This window comes from Oxyura jamaicensis, chromosome 3 (genome assembly GCF_011077185.1).
Source record: "Oxyura jamaicensis isolate SHBP4307 breed ruddy duck chromosome 3, BPBGC_Ojam_1.0, whole genome shotgun sequence".
Lineage (NCBI taxonomy): Eukaryota > Metazoa > Chordata > Aves > Anseriformes > Anatidae > Oxyura > Oxyura jamaicensis.
In genome coordinates this window covers 18,845,840-18,864,407 of record NC_048895.1, presented here as the reverse complement: position 1 = coordinate 18,864,407, position 18,568 = coordinate 18,845,840, and the positions used below count along the sequence as shown (strand labels likewise).

At 37.0% G+C, this 18,568-nt stretch overlaps 1 protein-coding gene across 2 annotated transcripts in view; it reads left to right on the top strand.

Annotated features, from left to right (window-relative positions):
* PRKD3 (protein kinase D3) overlaps positions 1–18,568 on the top strand; it is a 40,715-nt gene that overhangs the window by 18,404 nt on the left and 3,743 nt on the right. For both annotated transcript variants that reach the window (XM_035321376.1, XM_035321377.1), the window contains exons 7-18: positions 1,397–1,474; positions 3,259–3,442; positions 5,055–5,178; positions 7,330–7,407; positions 9,063–9,339; positions 12,065–12,117; positions 12,490–12,562; positions 15,508–15,614; positions 16,204–16,365; positions 16,857–16,955; positions 17,090–17,357; positions 18,245–18,330. In XM_035321376.1, coding sequence (XP_035177267.1) covers positions 1,397–1,474; positions 3,259–3,442; positions 5,055–5,178; positions 7,330–7,407; positions 9,063–9,339; positions 12,065–12,117; positions 12,490–12,562; positions 15,508–15,614; positions 16,204–16,365; positions 16,857–16,955; positions 17,090–17,357; positions 18,245–18,330 — 1,589 coding nt within the window. The remainder of the gene's footprint in view (positions 1–1,396; positions 1,475–3,258; positions 3,443–5,054; positions 5,179–7,329; positions 7,408–9,062; positions 9,340–12,064; positions 12,118–12,489; positions 12,563–15,507; positions 15,615–16,203; positions 16,366–16,856; positions 16,956–17,089; positions 17,358–18,244; positions 18,331–18,568) is intronic.

Here is an 18,568-nt window from a genome sequence, read left to right as displayed (position 1 = left end):
AGACTGTGAGATGATCTTTGGGATGCTAATGCTATATTTATATTAAATTAAATGTGCCCAGGAACATTCCTGGACACTGAGGTCAACTAGGACAAAATGGTCTTTACTCACGCCCAAGTTACCTTAGCCTCCCAATCCTGAGTGGCTGTGTGTGGATGGCTTGTTGGGAACAATGTCATGGGATGCTCTAATTTATGATCTAGGTCTGGGAACTGTTTGGGATTGTGCTAGTGCCGTAGGCTAAAAACATGTTAGGGATTGTGGCTGTGTACTAGACTACAGTTACATTGCAGTACTCAAGATTTTTTTCTGGACATTAAGAATCCTAATAAGTTAGTTTTCCTAGTTTCCTGGGAGGATCTGAAATTTCTCCATTTCTTCCAGTCTGCTTCAATCTGGCAAAGTAACCGTATTCCATAATGTGGACTGAAAACATTGCTATAGAAAGGATAATTTATTAGTCTTCTAGAGTGCTACCTCTTAGGCACTCAGAAGCTAAACCAGGTTGTAGCTGGCCCCAGGGTTTGGCTACTCAGCTACTAAAACAGGAAGGATAATGTCTTTCTTATTTGGGCTTAAAGGAAAAGCACGATGAACTTTCTTTGGATAGAGGAAAGGGGCTAAATTATTGCTTTGAAAACAGCTGTGGGGACAGTAGGGAGCTTTAAAATTCGTGACGTGGACACGCAGCTGAAAATCACAGTGATGCTGCTAGTAAAGGAAATTCCTGTAATGCTACTAACATGTGCTGGACTGTTGAGTAGGCAGCATCTGATAGCTCAAATGCAGAAATGGCATACATCCAAGTTATATTCCATCTCTACAACAGGCCAGATCTGGACATACAGCATTCTGTCAGCCCTGTGTCTGAGGAGGTTTGGGCAGGCAGAAATGGAGCTTCATTGATGTCTGGCCAGATCTGTAGCCTGAATGATAGTGGAACTGAACTTTGGGATTTACTGCAAAACATACTTGCTCCACGGTATAGGAGTGTGATCCTATGGTGGCTGCAAGTCTTAGGCACAGGTGGGGAAACGTGATAGAAATGAGACATTTAAAACAAGTAACAATGGAAAAAAAGGGTGTGGAACAGATGAGAGGATGGGAAAAATTACATCATAATGGAAAAACATAACTAGAGAGAAAGCTATAGAAGTAAAAAAAAAAAACTTTTGTACTGGGAAGGGAAGTGCTGACATAATAAACAGTGGTTGGACAAATCATGAGACATTGGGACAAGATTGTAAATTCTGGAAGTGATCTCATCAGTCTTCTGTTATGTGCAAATGTATACATCTGGACTGAAGCTTGTGAAGGAAGTCGTGATAGAATTTTAGTGTCTGCTTGAAGAAAAGTAAAGTTTTGTTATCTTGGGCTTATTTATCTTCTATTTTAGATTGCAGATTCAATTGTCACAAACGTTGTGCATCTAAAGTGCCTAGAGACTGTCTTGGAGAGGTGACTTTCAATGGAGGTAAGACGAGAAACATGCTTTCAAATACTGAAGGGTCTTTGGAGGCTTAACAAGATGTGTCAGCTTTTGACGCCCTCGTTTTTGAATATTTTGCATGCTTTTATTTTACCTTCCTATTTTTTTTCACCTGAGATTGTTGACAATTAAAAGATTCACTGTAAAACTTATTTTGGTGGCTTAAATTTTACTTAATCAGTCTTGGCAAGTACAGTATGCTTTGCTTGATTGTGATTGTTCAAAGAAAATGAAAAATTGAGAGATCTTTTTAATGTGCAAAAGCTAACACTTGTTGTTCTTCTCATTGTTCACTGGAAACCGTTAATCGCAAACTGGGCCAGTGCTCAGTCACCTGCACAGTGAAAAAAAAAAAAGTGTTCCCTGATGTTTGTATAGAGCCTCCTGTGTTCCATTTTTTTTGTTCACATTGCCTTTTGTCATGTCCCTGGGCACCACTAAAAGGAGCCTGGTTCTGACCTTTGCACCCTCCCTTCAGGGATTCCTGTACATTGAGGAGATCCCCATGAGCCTATCTTTCTCCACAGTGAACAGACCTAGCCTCCACAGTGAACAGCCTCTCCTCATAGGAGAGACATTAACATACTGGAGAAAGCCCAGTAAAGTGGGGAAGAAATTTTGTTGATTTCCTTTTCTTCTTCAAAAGCTACTTAGACATGGTCCTGGTGACCCTTCTTGAGCAGAAAGATTGGACCAGATGAGCTCCAGAGGTCTCTCACGATCTCAACCATTCTGTGATCGTGCTGCCCAAAATCTTGGGACTTGCAATTTTTATTTTTAGGGGGAATAAGATTGATAACGTCCAGCAGATTATACCAAACTGCAGAGCCTGATTCAGAGGCCTGGGCAGCAGCCCTGCTTGCCATTGGGTCCACTGTAATTGCACAGCATATCCTGTTGTTAGTGTTTGCCTTTTCCAGCTTCGCCTGGGTCTTGAGACTGGTGGCCATAAACTATTATGCTGAATTTGTTGCAGCAGCTTGTTTTCACCACCCTTGTGGTGCTAAGGTGTTAGGGCGTGTAATTTGGGAATTATGGTTTCAGACAATTTTTTTTTCTTGTGGACTAAAGTCTGGGTTATTTTTTATTTTTTCTCCTACTGTTAAATGGGTTCTCAGACAAATAAATAAACAAACAAAAATAACAACAACAACAACAACAACAAACAGACAAACAAAAACAACAGAGGGCTGTGGATGAAAGTATCTTTTAGTCATATCTTTTGTTTTTATTTAGTTATATCTTTTGATTCTTAGTTTTCTACTGTGCAAGTTGTAGAACTTTAGGTAATTTTAAACTGCCAGCAGAGAGTCAGACCTGCTCTGCTTTTCTCTTCTATGGTACCCCAGCACCCTCTTTTCTTTCTTTTGTTTTTATGGGCTACAAGGTCAGCAAGAGTAGAGTTTCTGTTGATGAAGAATTTGATCTGCATAGGAATTAGTTGCCTGGAACCTCTCTAGCCATCAAGAGGTCGCTTTATACCAATCGCTTGTGGAACAGAGCTACTTAGAGAGATGTAGACATTAAGATTTTCACTAAAATTCTTTCAATATGGCTGTTGTTTTGGTTAGCTTTCTCTTGCCCTGATAGTAAGTAAAAGCAAATTGTCAATGTCCATTAGGATGCTCTGTATCATTTAGCAAAAACTTGAGAATTTTGTATATTCATATTGCACTATTATGTTTACTTGCATAAATGGGAACTGGAGAAGATGATTTTTTTTTAAATTGTACATCTGAAATAATATCTGAATCCTGTATTGCTTCTAGAACCTGCTAGCCCAGGCCAGGATTTGGACATGCCAATGGAGGTTGATAGCAGTGAAATGAACAGTGATGGTAGTCGGGGTCTTGATGATACTGAGGAGCCCTCTCCTCCTGAGGACAAAATCTTCTTTATGGATCCATCTGACCTCGATGCAGACAAAGATGAGGAAGCTGTCAAAACCATCAGGTAACTGATAAAGTGGATTTCAGTGTTCTGGATTTCCTCAATATTCCAAAGTAAAACTTTGAATAAAACATTTCTGAGTAGTCCAGCTCCTTTTCTTTACTGATTAATGTTTTTTTTTTTTTTTTTACTTGAAAATGCTTTGTAAAATTATCCTGTCCCAAGTAAATCTGAAAAATAAATAAATTAAAATAATGTAGTCTTTTCTAACTGAGAAAGTACCATGCTATGACTGCTATTCAAGAAATAAGCCAGATTATTAAAGCATGGTAAAATGTATGCCTTAAGACATAGATGTTTGTCTTAAGGCTAAGACATGACTAAGATCTTCACAACTTCAGCCGAAGGGGGTCTAGAGGCATCTTCCCAGATTGGGTTGCTTAAAGCCCTGTCCAACCTGCCTGTGAATACTACCAATGATAGTTCCTTTGATTAGGTTTGGCCTCTTTACTTTCTGTATTCTCGTAAAATCATAGAACAGCTCAGGTTGGAAGGGACCTTGAAAGATCATCCAACCTTTTTTTTTTTTTTTCTTTGAGAAAAGAGAACCTAGATGAGAGATTATCTAGCACCCTATTCATCCAATCGCATTTTTCAAAACCTCCAGTGATGTGGATTCTACCACGTCACTGGGAAACTTCTTATTCTGAATAGTGTCGTTCTGATTTTCTTAGGTCATTCTTAAAAACAGAAGAGCAGTTGTAGTAGGCCAAACAAAGGTCATTTTAGCCCAGTGTCTTAGCAAATACATAAGGAAGAGTATAAGAACAGGAAGCACATATAAGTGATAGTGTTCCAGTTTTCAGTGATTTATAGCTCAAGGACTTCCTGAGTTGGAAGTAGCATCTATTTTTTGTGTTCCGCCTCTAGGTAGGATTTTTCCATGTAATTCTAACTGCATCTGAAGCAATTCAAGTTTTCAGCATGTTCAGCGTCTTGTGGCATCCACTTCTACTGTACAACTGTGTGCCATCTTAAAGCATTCTTATGTTTTGGTTTGGAATTTGTCCTATGATTATATGTGATTGCAAACCTTTCTGCTAGCACCACATGTAGGAGCTGTGGTGCTAAGCAGGCAATGTGGTGGTACACTCCACTCTGATTGCTATCAAAACCTGTTCAACTGGACTCAAAATGTTAGACTGTCATATACTTGTTTGCAGGAAAGTTAATATCAATGAACATTGATAAAATTTTCTGGTATGATTTGAATTAACGCACTGCTGTTTGTTTTCATAAAGATAAAGTGTACTTTATTAGTGTAATATTGTGAAATAACATAGTTGATGTAGGCAAGAGAAAGTAATAATGCCGATGTTAATCGTTTTTATGTTGGGCTAAGAATCAGGTGGTCAGTTAATTGTTTTGATGATTTCTGTGGTTATTCTTATTTCACTGTGCTTCTTTTTCTCTTTCTGTAATGTCATTTAAGTACCGCAATACTTGCATTTGGACAGCTGGTAGAAGCTCCGATTTCTTATCAATTTCATCTGTCAATGAAATAAGTTGGGAAGAGAAGGTGCCTGTTTTATACATTTAGCCAATAGGTCAAGTACAGTTATAATTGCAGTACTGTTGTATTTTAATTTAAATATTAACTGTTCTATCTTTTTAGTCCCTCAACAAGCAATAATATTCCTCTCATGAGGGTTGTACAGTCCATCAAGCATACAAAAAGGAAGAGCAGTACAATGGTGAAGGAAGGATGGATGGTCCACTATACTAGTAGAGACAATCTGGTCAGTGACTTTGATTCTTCCTACATTAACCTAAATTATTTCTCTAGTGTATTTTATTTATCTAGATATACTGATTTACAGTATCATCTGACATAATTTAGCAATTATGTTCATTATAAAGAATTCCTGTGCACCCATAGTTTATTCACAATCCTTTATTTGTTGATTCAGCAGTACTTTTCATTTTAGAAAGAGAAGCATCTCTGACCTGTCTCAAACGAATAGCATCTTTAAGATTTCAGCTTTCCCAAAACTGGAATAATTTGTTTACTTACATCTTCTTTCTGTTTGGAAGTTTTTTTCAATTACTTGAAAAGATGAAAATTATTATAAAATGATGAGTGCTGAAACAGTTAACCATATTCTAATGATCAAGATATTGAGTAAAGGTACTATGTAGATATGGAAGCCCTTCATTCCTCTAGCATTAATTCTATTTAAAAGTAAGCATTATTGAACACCATTTCTTCCCCCAGCCTGTGCTATTTCTCTTCATGTCAGTAGAATAAAGAGCTGTGGCTTGGCTGCATACCCCTGGGTATGCAAGCATCTTCCGCAAGGACTATGTTGGTTTGCAGTGCTACCAGCAATGATCTCTTACTTAAACCTTCCTAGGCAAGTTCCTTATTTTTGTGTATTAAGGAGGAAGATAAGGAAGGCTGTGTAATGGGAGAGAGTCAGTCTATTCATCTCAGTAGATTAAAAAAAAAAAAAAGTCAAGAAGTTCCCCCTCATGACACCCAGTTTGTCACATTGAGACTGTTGAAGCAGCATCAACAGCCTTATATTCTTTGTCTCTGTCGAGGAGTGTGACAGAAGGGGGCTTCAGGAATTTAGAGGGGCAAGGTTTATTTCCGATATATTGAAATCAAGCTTAAGGGTATGGTACTAGTCAGCTCAGGTTACTGCAGTATTTTTCCTTGTTTTGGTTGTCATCTAAACAGACCACCACAAGTGGTGTGTCGAAAGCTGCCTTACAAACCGGGTCTTTGAAGTACAGTTTTCTAATAACCAGATGTATTTATCACAAATCAAAGTAAATAACATATTTCAGCCCAGCCTCCTTAATAAGCACAATTGTCAGCTGGCTATGCAATTAGGGCCAGGTGGTAGACAGAAGATGAGTAGCTCTAGCAGTGTTCAGGGTAGACATGATATTCAGATCTGATTTCATCTTTCAGTACAGTCAGTACATTTTTTTCCATGGATTCAATGATCAGATTGTACACCTTACCTTAGTTTGATAATTTTCATGATTTAAGCATTGCATTTGGTATTAATGAGGGTATTAAGTTTCTAAATGTAAAACTGTACGCCAGAGCTAGGGATCTTTGGTTTTTCTTCCAGAAAAAAATGTTTTTAACTATATGAGCATGGTGCAAGCAAAGTTAGATCCATATGGCCACATTAGTTTTCACATGCTTTTCTATTTTGAGGAATGTTCCTGTGCTTAAGATTATTGGACAGTAATGTGCATCAACTTAAGCATGTTGCTTTTTTGTGGAGTTGTTTTGTTTTTCTTGTGGAGTTTTTTTTTGTGGAGTTTTTTGTTGTTGTTGTTGTTCTCATTGGTGGAGACTTCAGTAAAATGGCTATTTTAGTCTGTCTTGATTTTTATTCTGTTTTTCCCCAAGATATTTTGTCCACCTGAGTCTCATAATTTGTCTTTCTTGCCACTGTGCACTTTTGACATTCTAGAATTTTGTGTTGACAAAATGATTAAAGACTTAGTAGGCTTGCTCAGTCCTTAAACCCATGAGATGACGTTGTGAGGGCATGGAAGGAGAAAGCATGGCTGCCATAATTGTTACTAAATGAAAATAATTCAGGTTTGAGTACATACACCTGGAGTGAAACCTGTGTAGGTTGGTGTTTCCTGTAGGAGATAACTGTTGTCACCACTGTCACAGTAAGGTAAGTTATTTTTTTCTGGTTTGTGGAAATACTGCTATGAGCCTCTTCCTGAGTTTTAAAAAAATAATCATAAAAAACCTGCATTTCCAAAGTTTTTTTTATGTATCTAGCCTAAGATGCAACTGTAGATTAACTTCAGTGCATTATCGTAGTTCTTTAAAACATTTCTAATTTAAATAATTGAATAAATAAAGTCCTGCCAGTTATTTATTCCTTATTGTACTGTGCATTTTGTAGAGAAAAAGACATTACTGGAGACTGGACAGCAAATGCCTCACACTGTTTCAAAATGAATCTGGAACAAAATATTACAAGGTAATTAATTATGAGTAATAACTGTGTCACTTGATTTACTCCAGGTGCTTTATGGACTTGAAATATGTCCTAGTGAATAGTATACTAAGTATTATCTCACTTTTCCTCATCTTTTTTTAATCAAAACTGTAACAGGTCAAATTTTGGCCAAAGCTTGTAAGTGGGAAGGACCAAGACTAACTCTCTGAAGTTGCTTGCAGCTCCTGTTTTAATCCTCTTGAGTATGTCTCTTCTTATGTTTTACATGTTCTTTCTCCTGAATTGCCTTGCATGTTGAGCTTTCTTCACAATTACTAGGCAATGCGTTTGGCTGTCAGCCTACTTAAAGGCTAGGATGTTTTGCATTCTGTAAGAAGCATGTGAAAGTTTGCATGCTTAAATATTTTATTTCCTGGATCCCAAAATGAAATTACCAACTGGACAACTGAAAGGTACAAGTAAGGTTTAGAGGAAAATGCACTGTACAGCCTGGCATAAATGAAGCTTAACAGTGAGTATGTTATATTGCTAATATATTCATGTGTTCAGTGGTGAAATGTTCAGAAAATGTCTTGAAATGTATAAAAAGGATTTTTCCCTTTCTTGTCTTACACCTTTAGGTGGGGGTCCAAATCTTGCAGCTTCTTCCCTTATAACATCTCTAAGATCCAGCCTTTTTTCTGTACGCCCAGCTAAATTTGCCCAGATCCTTTTCATCCCTATCTTGACCAATGCAGTCTCTTCTCAGACCTCCCTGATACTTGTATTGCCCTGTGCGTTCAAAACACAGCTGGTAAAATATGTTCCTTGCTTGTTGCTCCATCCTGTCACTGCTTTTAGTCCTTTGACTTGTGCCTTTTCCCCCTTTTTATACTGCTTAAATATCAGGTTATTTGTCTTTGCTGTTAGAAAACTCAGTTGTTACCTCTGTGTTAATTTGCTCTTCATCTGAATCAGCTACTGTCTTTTAACTCCATAATGCCAGCCTGGTGTTCACCTGCTTGTTCGCTACTTTTGCAAGTGATGTGTATCTGTACACCTTTCCATACGTGTGGAATGTCCTTCTCCAACTAGTGTCAACTTAAAACCGTTTTTTTTCTTCAGATCTGTTTTCTGTACTGTTTCATACCACGATCTTAAGCTGGCAAGGTAGAGGAGCTGAAAGAAGTTAAGATCTATATGAAACAGAATCTTTACCAAAAATGATTCAGATACGTGAAGCAGTGCTTTTTGGCTAGCTTACATAACCACATCCTCTTCGTAATGTTGTCTTGTTTCACTTTTTTCCCTGTCATGTTCTTCTGTAAATAAGCTGTATAAACTATAGGGGGTGGGAAATAGTCATTCTGTAGTTGCGCATCGCTTGTATGCCAGCGGTGGAGTGTGTCGTGCTGAATATAAATGCAGGTTGTAAAGAGAATGGTAATTGTACGGAAGGAACTGTGGTGGGGCTGACAGTCTCTCTAGGCATGTATAAAGGAATTCAGAAAGCTGTGGGTCAGTAATGGTTGTCCACAGTTTGACATTAGCTACAAAGCTTTTCTTTTTTTTTTTTTGGTTTTGGCATTTTCATGCATGTGCTTTGATTTGTCTGCAAACACTTTAAGTTCTGAACATCGGTATATTTAAGTATTGTATGCATTTTCATTTTTTTCATCTTTAATATTTTTCTTCAGGAGATTCCACTTTCAGAAATTCTCCAGGTGGCTCAGCCTCGAGATTTTTCAAACGTGGTGCAGGGCAGCAACCCATACTGTTTTGAGATCATCACTGACACGATGGTGTACTTTGTTGGCGAAAACAATGGCAGCAGTCATCACAGTCCTGTTCTTGCTGCCACCGGAGTTGGACTTGACGTAGCTCAGGGCTGGGAGAAAGCCATTCGTCAGGCTTTGATGCCAGTCACTCCTCAAGCTAGCGTTTGCACTGCTGCAGGACAAGGAAAAGATCACAGTAAGCAGGCAGTCAAGGCGCTATTACTCATGTTCTGAAGCTGTAAATTACAGATTCCTTTTCAGAAAAGTTCTTACGAAGAATGGAGTATTTTTGTCTATTCTCTGCTGAGTTGGGTCCATAATCTTCCACCAGTTTCTAAGAAGTGACACTCAAGTTTGCAGAGGGTATATGGGCAAATCTCTTAATCTGTTGTAGCAGCAAGTAGTAAAGAATTGGATTTCCCTTATGAATGCACATTACAAAACTTGTATCATAGGAGCACTGAGACCTCACATATAGTTGTGACTATAGTTTAGATATTTCTAATATACACTTATCATCTGAAATAAATTTACACATATATATATATATATATGTAAATTGTATGCTATTTGATATTGTCACTCGTATTTAAAAAATAAAATTGCAAAATGTCTGTAGCTAAGGAGAAGGAAAGGAGTTCACGCTGAACTGCAAATACTGCTAATGATGGAAAGAACTTATGCTGAGCTGTGGGTACTAGTTTTAAAAAAAAATCGTCTTCATATTGTGCCCCTGCTACCCTTTTTCTCTGGCACAGGATCATCATCATTATCAAGGCTCCATGAAGCACACGTTGTGCTCTTTCTCTTCAGACATCTTGTTCCATGCAACAACATTCATGCACGCTCTCTACTGGCATTTATGCTTTCCTTTCATCTTCCACCTACTCCTTAATCTTCTTTTAGTGATAGATTTTTTTTTCTTGAGATCCTGAGATTAGTTTTGCTGTCTCTGGTATCTCGTTCTGCATCAGCAACAGTTAAGAGCATGTAAATGCTGGTCTTAAGAAAAGGCACTTTTTGAAAACACGACCATAGTTTGCAGTGGTAAACTTTGAAATGCTAGTCCTGGTATTTCTATTTAATTATAGTGAATAAACATTTGTAAGAAGGTATCTCAAACAGGCCATGGACTTATGTGAAATGCCACTTCTGGTAAGAAATTATTAGTTTCAAACACATAAATACCTGTTCTTTAAAACCTAAAGCTTACTGTTGATGAGAGACTTGCAAACACAGTTGCAATTTGTAGTGTCAAAATGTCGATGAGGCACAAGGTAGTCAATTTATACCATGTTCTAGACAGAAAGTAATTAGTAATGAGGATGCTCTTCCAGCCTGACCCATTAGAAAGAATCCTTTCTGACCCTTTACCTTGCATTTGGGATAGGATGGTGCTTTATAGGATGTTTCTGATGTGAAGTGGGAGCAGGGAGGAGATTTAAGGGAGAGGAACAGTTCAGTAAGCTATTACCTGTTATAAATTACATGCTGAATTCTGGCATTAGTGCTTTCTTCAGAAATGTCAGCATTTCAGTCCTTACTCATGTGCATTTTGGACACTTTGAGAAACTAGCTTGGAGTAAGTTAATCTCTACCTAAAGCAAGGAAGCAGGTATTTTGTATTCTGTAGCCATTTGTGGAGAAGGGCTCAGTTGTGTTCTCTTCAGCAGTTACAAAAACCGTATCTTCATTTTTTTCTAGTTGACTTGTTTCAACCTTGCTGCAATTTGACCTTAGTAGCTTTTTGGGATGCCTTTGTTTTTGTTTTTGTTTGTTTTCCCTTGTGCTCTGTGTTGTTATTACAATACAGACTTGACTGTCCTCAAACAGATGGCAATGTCACTAGACATATGCACAGCTGTTAATTCCAATTAATACTTCAGATGCAGCATTCAGAGTGCCTTTGAGAACTCTTTGTTGCTATCTTAAGTCTGTAAATTTCTTCTTTGAGATAAGGTACAGGTGACAAAAATCAGATACATTTTCTTTGTTCTCTGAAATAGTGTTTCTAAAGCACAAAGCTCTTCTTAAGGTGATAAAGGTTCTTTTCAAAGTGCTAGTAAATCTGTAGTGTATTCTGTATTCAGCTCTTATGTGAAGTTGTGCTTCTTTTTTTTGGGGGGGGAAATTAACATAAAAAGTAGTAGATGTCCATTTTCTGAGATGCTTGACCTCTATTTTGAAGTCAAAGGAAAAAGGTTCTTTCTGCCTTCATGCATCTCTTCTTGTCTGTGCATCCTAATGTTGTTATTCCTGGAATTAAAACTTTGTCAACATCAGTTGCAGACTGAAAAGAAATTCTACATCTTTTTCTGGTGCTTTTACTTGCAAGTTATACTTCCAAGATGTGCTCTTATAGTCCCAGGATTGAAAGGCTTCTGTAGTTTATCCATGAAATACTTTGCTTGCATTGTGGATTTTACTTTTTTTTTTTTTTTCCCCTAAATTATCAAGTCTTCTGTTACTTGCTTTGCTTGATTTATCTCCTTTTCTTATATGGTAATTCTTAAAGCTACAGAAAATCTGTAACCACATTTATTTGACTACAAAGGATCTACTTGGTCCTTTACTTGTATTTTTCTATATTACTACCAAAATTTTTATTAGTTTGTTGAATTCTGATACGATTGCCACATCGCTATTGCTTTTGATTCTCCAGCTCTGTATTTCGTACACACCCATACTGTTTTTATAATAATTGATATGACAGAAAGGAACAAATAATCCCAGCTGAACTCCCAGGGTTGTTCATCCAATCAATGTGTGAAATTTGAGTTTCAAAGTATGATGTTTCTGCAAAACAGCGGTAAAAATGCTTTCACTATGACTGGGTTAGAAGTCAATAAAGGTCTTTTTCTTTCCCTTCTTACTATCAAAAGCCTAACTTTTCTTATTTTGTAATATCTTTTTTATTACAGAAGAGTTATCCCTAAGCATCTCTGTTTCAAATTGCCAGGTCCAGGAGAATGTGGTGAGTCATATGCGTTGTAATAATAATGGTGTTCATTTACCTGGGTATTTTAAAGTAATTGATAATAGTATCTGAAGGAGGAAGCAACATCAGAGGGTATTGCAGCTTCAGAAGTCTGTATTATATACCTAATGGGAAGTAATCTACTTACCTAGCACAGCTGGTTCTTTGTAATAATATATGTCCCTGTATACAGTGTGGTTAAGTGGAACCACTCCAGGAAAGTTTCTTTTTTTCCACTCTATTCGGGGTAATGATGGTACCCTTTACGTAATTTAATGTAAAACATAACAACAGCTCAGCCAGTACTAATATGCTCATGAACGCTTTGATTATGCCTGATACTTGTGATTTCTTCTTTTCGTGCATTAGGATATCAGCTCTGTGTACCAAATATTTGCTGATGAAGTGCTGGGTTCTGGTCAGTTTGGTATAGTATACGGAGGTAAATTATATTAGATTTCATTATGCATTTACTTAAGGTAGAGTGACTGCTTGATATAATTTTCATATTTGCTTAGCTGTATCTAGAATGTCTAGATACAAGTTTATCTTGTTAAAATTTTTGTTCGGGTTACTGTGGCTTTGCCTTTGAGGTTTTATTTATAGTATTTTTTTTTTTTGTATTTAAAGTTTTGTATTGCATCAAAATCAGTTTAGGATTTTTGCGTTTTGACCACATTTAAAAACAAAGCGATCTCTAGTCTGAATTCAGCCTTTATTGGCTGTATTATACAGTGTAAGAAGTCATGTATTTAAAGAGGCTGTCAAGTATACCTGTTATTTTTACAGATATCTGAGAAAAGTAAGTAGAGGAAAGCTATTAGAAAAACATGCTTTAGTTTGTGCTTTTCACAGTACTTTATGAAGACAGTTTTTGACAAATTTTTGTCAGCAGGAAAAAATAGACATTCTTTGTCAAGAGTTCTCAGCTTTAGACTTTTTATGTAGTTTTATCACTTTTAAATAAAAGCTTCCATTGCAGCATATAACGTGCTTACAGTGTATAAGCATGACAAGTAGAAATATAAGAAATACGTTGTATGAAGTCTGTAGCTCTAATTTCTTATTTTTATTTTATTAATTTTTATTTATTTTTTTTTATAAATACCATATATCTCTGTGCATCTCTAGTCTTGAGAAGACCACAGACCATAAATCTGGAAAGGAATAAAAAAGGACAATTAATGATTTAAAAGCAGGAACCTTTCTGTTTCTACTATCTTGTCTTTCTATTCAGGAAATATTGTGGCTATGATTTTTCTGTGAGCCAATATTGTAGTTAAATACTTTTTTCTATTACATCAGTGCCATTTGATGGAAATGCAATTTGAGGGCCTAGTTTACATCATTCTTGAGGCCATGTTTCCCCTGTGCCCCACCTTGGATTTCCTAAAACATACTGTGAATTGAATTATGCTTCTTTTCTTATGAATAGAATGTACATAAATGCAGACAATAGTTTAATGTTTTCCTTTTACCTTTATATACTTCCTAAACTGCATTTTAGATAAATGTCAGCTTGGTATTTTTCATGGCTTAATGAAATGACATACATAAATACTTACATAAAAAGCTTTTATCATGTTCAATTTTTTCACTTAATGATGTCTCAAAACATAGGGCATGCATGCTCAGTTTCTTAAGATACAATCACAATCTGAAAGAGCAAGAAAAGGAAATATAATCTTTTTTTTTTTTTTTTTTTTTTGCTGGCTCTGCACAGTGCTTAACTTGCTGCTGTTTGGGGAGGCTCTATCTGGTAACTTTGCATTGTCTTCTCCCCACCTTTATAGAATTATGGAAATGTTAATAACAAAATCTGTTGTTAAAAACAAAGGTAACATTAAGTTGCTTCCATTGTTGTTTTCCCCCTCACCCCACTCTCTTCTGGACAAACACTGCACTTTTACAAACTGTAAGTCAAAAAATTATAGGCTGCTAATATCCAGCTGGTGTTTCTTCCTGTGAGAATAGTTTCCCTCTGCTTTTTCTATTTAAGTTCATTTTCAAAGGTCTGAAAATGGAGACTTACAGGGGAGAGAAAAAAATTCTTGGCAGTTTCCAACTGATGTTAAACTTTCCCTGAAACATGGGGTAGTTTTACATCAGAAAATGAATTTTCAGGCTGCCTTTCTGTTAATCTTTCTTCATGTTCTTTTAGCTTCTGTAGTTAAGTGTGTTGTTAATTTAGTGGTTTTGTCTGATAGTATTTCTGCTATTTCTGTTTGGTAACCTTGTTAACCCTTCTGGTCCTTGAGTGATGTCTCCATTACTGCCTTACTTTCTCCAGTGGAGATAAGCCTGATTTTAAGCCTTTACTCATGATGGCCTTTAAGGCAGGAACATGAGCTGCTCCATGCAGCAGCCTTCAGGAGCAGCTCCTCTGCCCTGCCTCAGCCCTGGCCACCAGTACTGACTGCAGAGCAGCAGGTGAGGCCTGTCAGGGTCAGTGGTGAGGCATCGCCGGGCTCTCCAAAGCCCTGCCTCTAGCTGTGACAGTAGAATCGATCCCCTGTGCTGCCTTGTGCTGTAGCCCTACTGTGTGCATCATCCCTTCTTCTAAAATGGCCTCCAGACCTTTCACTGCACAGATAACTGCTTTCTTTTTTCCATGGTACAGGCTCACTTTATCTGTATTAGTGTAGTATTAAATTATCAAGGTCTTCCAGTGTGTTTCCATTAACCTCTCTGATTTGAATGTGAGAGAAAACAGTTTTAGTAGTTATGGGGAAGTTGAGTGAGCATTTACAGCTACCCAGATAGCCCTTGAAACATCCTGTGTATTGCAGGATGCTTCTTACTTAGCTGGTGCAGGTTGCAGCAGGGATACTATTGGCATTATCAGCACTTTATTTCAACTATAAACTTCCAGAGTGTTTTGGTGACAGACTGCCTCCTGGGTGTTAACCTTTTCTTCTTCATGGTACATAATCACCCCCAGTTCCTGCAGCATATTAGGTATAATTTCTGTGCACATGGAGCCCATAATGGTATTTGCTGAAACCACCTGAGAAGACTTTTTTTTTTTATTATTTTATTTTTTTACTTTTTACACAGAAGAGAAGCAAAATTCTCAAGTAGGTAGCACTTCGTAATGTATGAGCCCCTTGCGCATGGAAAATCTCCACCTGATACATCTAACAGCAGTGTTAGCAAGTACATTTGAGAGCAGCATTGTAACCAGTTTAAATTTATCTACAGCCCTCCTATTAAGGTTGATCACTCCTGGTTACTAACATACCAGCTGCAGTTTTAAATACAAATATAGTGATATTGTACATTTGTAAAAAAATAGACCTGTTTCTCCAGAAAGGAATTTCTGCTATGATGTTTTATAGCTGTGAATTGCTTCTGCCTTTTGATGTTTGACATTGACTTTCTGTTCAGGAAAACATAGGAAGACGGGAAGAGATGTAGCTATCAAGGTCATTGACAAGATGAGGTTTCCAACTAAGCAGGAAAGTCAGCTTCGTAATGAAGTAGCCATTCTCCAGGTACCAAGATATCTTTGTATCAGTTTGGAGTTTGTGTCAAGTCAGACATTTCCTAAGATTTTGTAATGTGTGTAGGTGCTTGAAATTGATATCTAAATCTGTATAAGTGATTTCTGAGTCTTTTTGTAAGAGGGAATCTTATTAGTGGGGGAACTCCTGACTCTTTGGTAGTTTTTATAATTGGGTTTGGTATCTACTGCATATAGGGGATCCACTGAAGCCACGTACTTTGGCTCCACATTGTCTCCTTCAGGCAACAGGAAAGTATTTTTGGTTGTCTTTTGCTAATGGCCACTCAGTCTAAGTGGTGTTTTTGCATGTTCTGCAGTCAAACTACAGAGAGTATTAACTTTAAAAATTAGTCATTATAGATAATTTGTGTTAAAACAAATTAGTCTTAGTAGTGATAGGTGGCATGTTTCACGGGATGACGTGTATATTTCAAGCGAATTCCTTGCCTCTGACATTTTGTTTTTCATTTCTAACTCTCCACTTAGCTGCTGTTTGATGGTGGTACATTATTTCTGTGTAATTCAGAATATTTCATGCTGTTTTATTTTAGTTCTGTACCTCTACTACTTTATTTTAGAATTTGCATCACCCTGGGATCGTGAACCTGGAATGTATGTTTGAAACCCCAGAACGGGTCTTTGTTGTGATGGAAAAGCTGCATGGTGATATGCTAGAGATGATTCTTTCCAGTGAGAAAAGTCGACTTCCAGAACGAATAACTAAGTTCATGGTCACTCAGGTTGGCATTCAGTCTTTTTCCTTGAGAGGAAAGGCTAGATTTGTCTTCTATAATTATGTGAAAATGAAGTTTGGAGAAGGGGTTTTTGTGTAGTTATGTAAGAGATAGTACAGGATGCTGTATATCTAACAGCAGCTGAATAAATGTGGAAAGAATTTTGAATGCTTTTTTTTTTTTGTCCTTCTTTCCTAAGGCTTAACACTGTTACATCCTTATCCAAAGATGCACATCAGAACTCTAGGTATTCAAAAGGATAGGTAGGGATGGGAAAAATAAATTTTAAAAGGAAATCAAAATGTTTCAGTCAAAAAAATCAAAATTCTTCACACAAAACCATCAGTTCCACATTTTCTTCCACGTCAGTTCAGCCTATTGATTGGAAAAAATAGTACTTGCACAGTCTTCAAGAATTAACCTTCTTCAGGAATTAACCAATGTAGATACAAATTACTGTATTGCTCTATTTTGAAAATATTCTTTCCTTTTTGAAGATACTTGTTGCTTTGAGGAATTTACACTTCAAGAATATTGTGCACTGTGATTTAAAACCAGAAAATGTACTACTAGCATCAGCAGAGCCATTCCCTCAAGTAAGTGAATATTAAAAAAATACTTTTCTGACTTTTTTTTGGGGGGGTTGGGGGAAGGAGGATGTGGTGGGGGTAGAAGCACACTTCAGAGATCAGCCAGAGATTTCTCAGTTTAAAATATACTTCTTTTGCAGGTAAAGCTGTGTGATTTTGGCTTTGCGCGTATCATTGGTGAAAAATCTTTCAGGAGATCTGTGGTGGGGACACCTGCGTATCTTGCCCCTGAAGTGCTCAGGAGTAAAGGTTACAACCGCTCTCTGGACATGTGGTCGGTTGGAGTTATTGTCTATGTGAGCCTTAGTGGTACATTCCCATTTAATGAAGATGAGGATATAAACGATCAGATTCAAAATGCTGCATTTATGTACCCACCAAATCCTTGGAAGGAAATTTCTAGTGAAGGTAAAGAAAGGAACTTTCTTTATTATGTATTTGTGTGTAGACAATGCATTCAAATACTTAAACCACAAGATTTACTGAGACAGGAGTGCAAAAATTATTAATAGTTTGTGTTTTGCAGGCTATTCCAGAATGGCAAAATATAAGCTGGCATATATTTCTGAAAGTTAAAATGTCAAATGTCGTATTTTAGATCATTTTCAGAGAAGAAGGAGCCAACAGTTCTAGCAAGAAAATTTGATGTAATGACTTAATAGCATGCATGAGGAGTTGGATCAATAGCCCAAACCCGCTCAGAAATCCCAATGGAAAGTTAAATCTTGTATGAGTCTTCAGTGAATACTGATCACCTAAAACATACTTTATCTAAACTAATATGTAATTACAGAAATGGTTCAAAGTTCAATCTGGAGTTTTAGTTTTGTACATTAGTAAGCAAAACAAAACATGGATCTAAATGTCAGATCTGAACAATCTACAAGTTTACAAGGTTGGTCTTTAGAGCTCTCCAATAGCAATTTTGTTGTTATTAACGTATATATGATTAACACAGGTAGATGTGAAAAAGACACATCGTTATACAAATAGTGAAGTACCTACATAATTTTGGATCATAGGATTATGCTCAAGGTTTGTTTAGACACTTCTGAAAAGCTTTCAATGTTTCCATCAAAGGGGGAAAAATGCCAACAACAAAAACCAGCTTACCCCATTCCTATTTTGTGGCCTCGTTTAACATAAGTAAAGGTCAAAATAAAATTCAGGAGCTTGATTCGTTTTAAGAGTTGAGTAGGACACACACACACTTCACTTTCACTGCAGCGTGTGAATGATGATAGATGTGATTAGTATTTAAACAATGTAATTGTTGTTCTGTTCCTCTTTGACAGCCATTGATTTAATAAACAATTTACTTCAAGTGAAGATGAGGAAACGTTTCAGTGTTGACAAATCCCTTAGTCACCCGTGGTTACAGGTAAAGTGATTTGCCTTTATGACTACGCTTATAATGGGTGAATAGTGATGTTTGGATTAAATCCTTCAAGTGCTTATCAAAACTATTTCTATTAATGCTTGTTAACAAACAAGTATGGAGGCTTGAGTATTTCTCTTTTTAGCTTAATATTTTCTGTGCTCTGGGGTTGTGCCCATTTCTTAATGTTTTTTTTTCATGTAAAACTGTTCACGCCTCCTTGCCCTCCTTCCCATTTCCT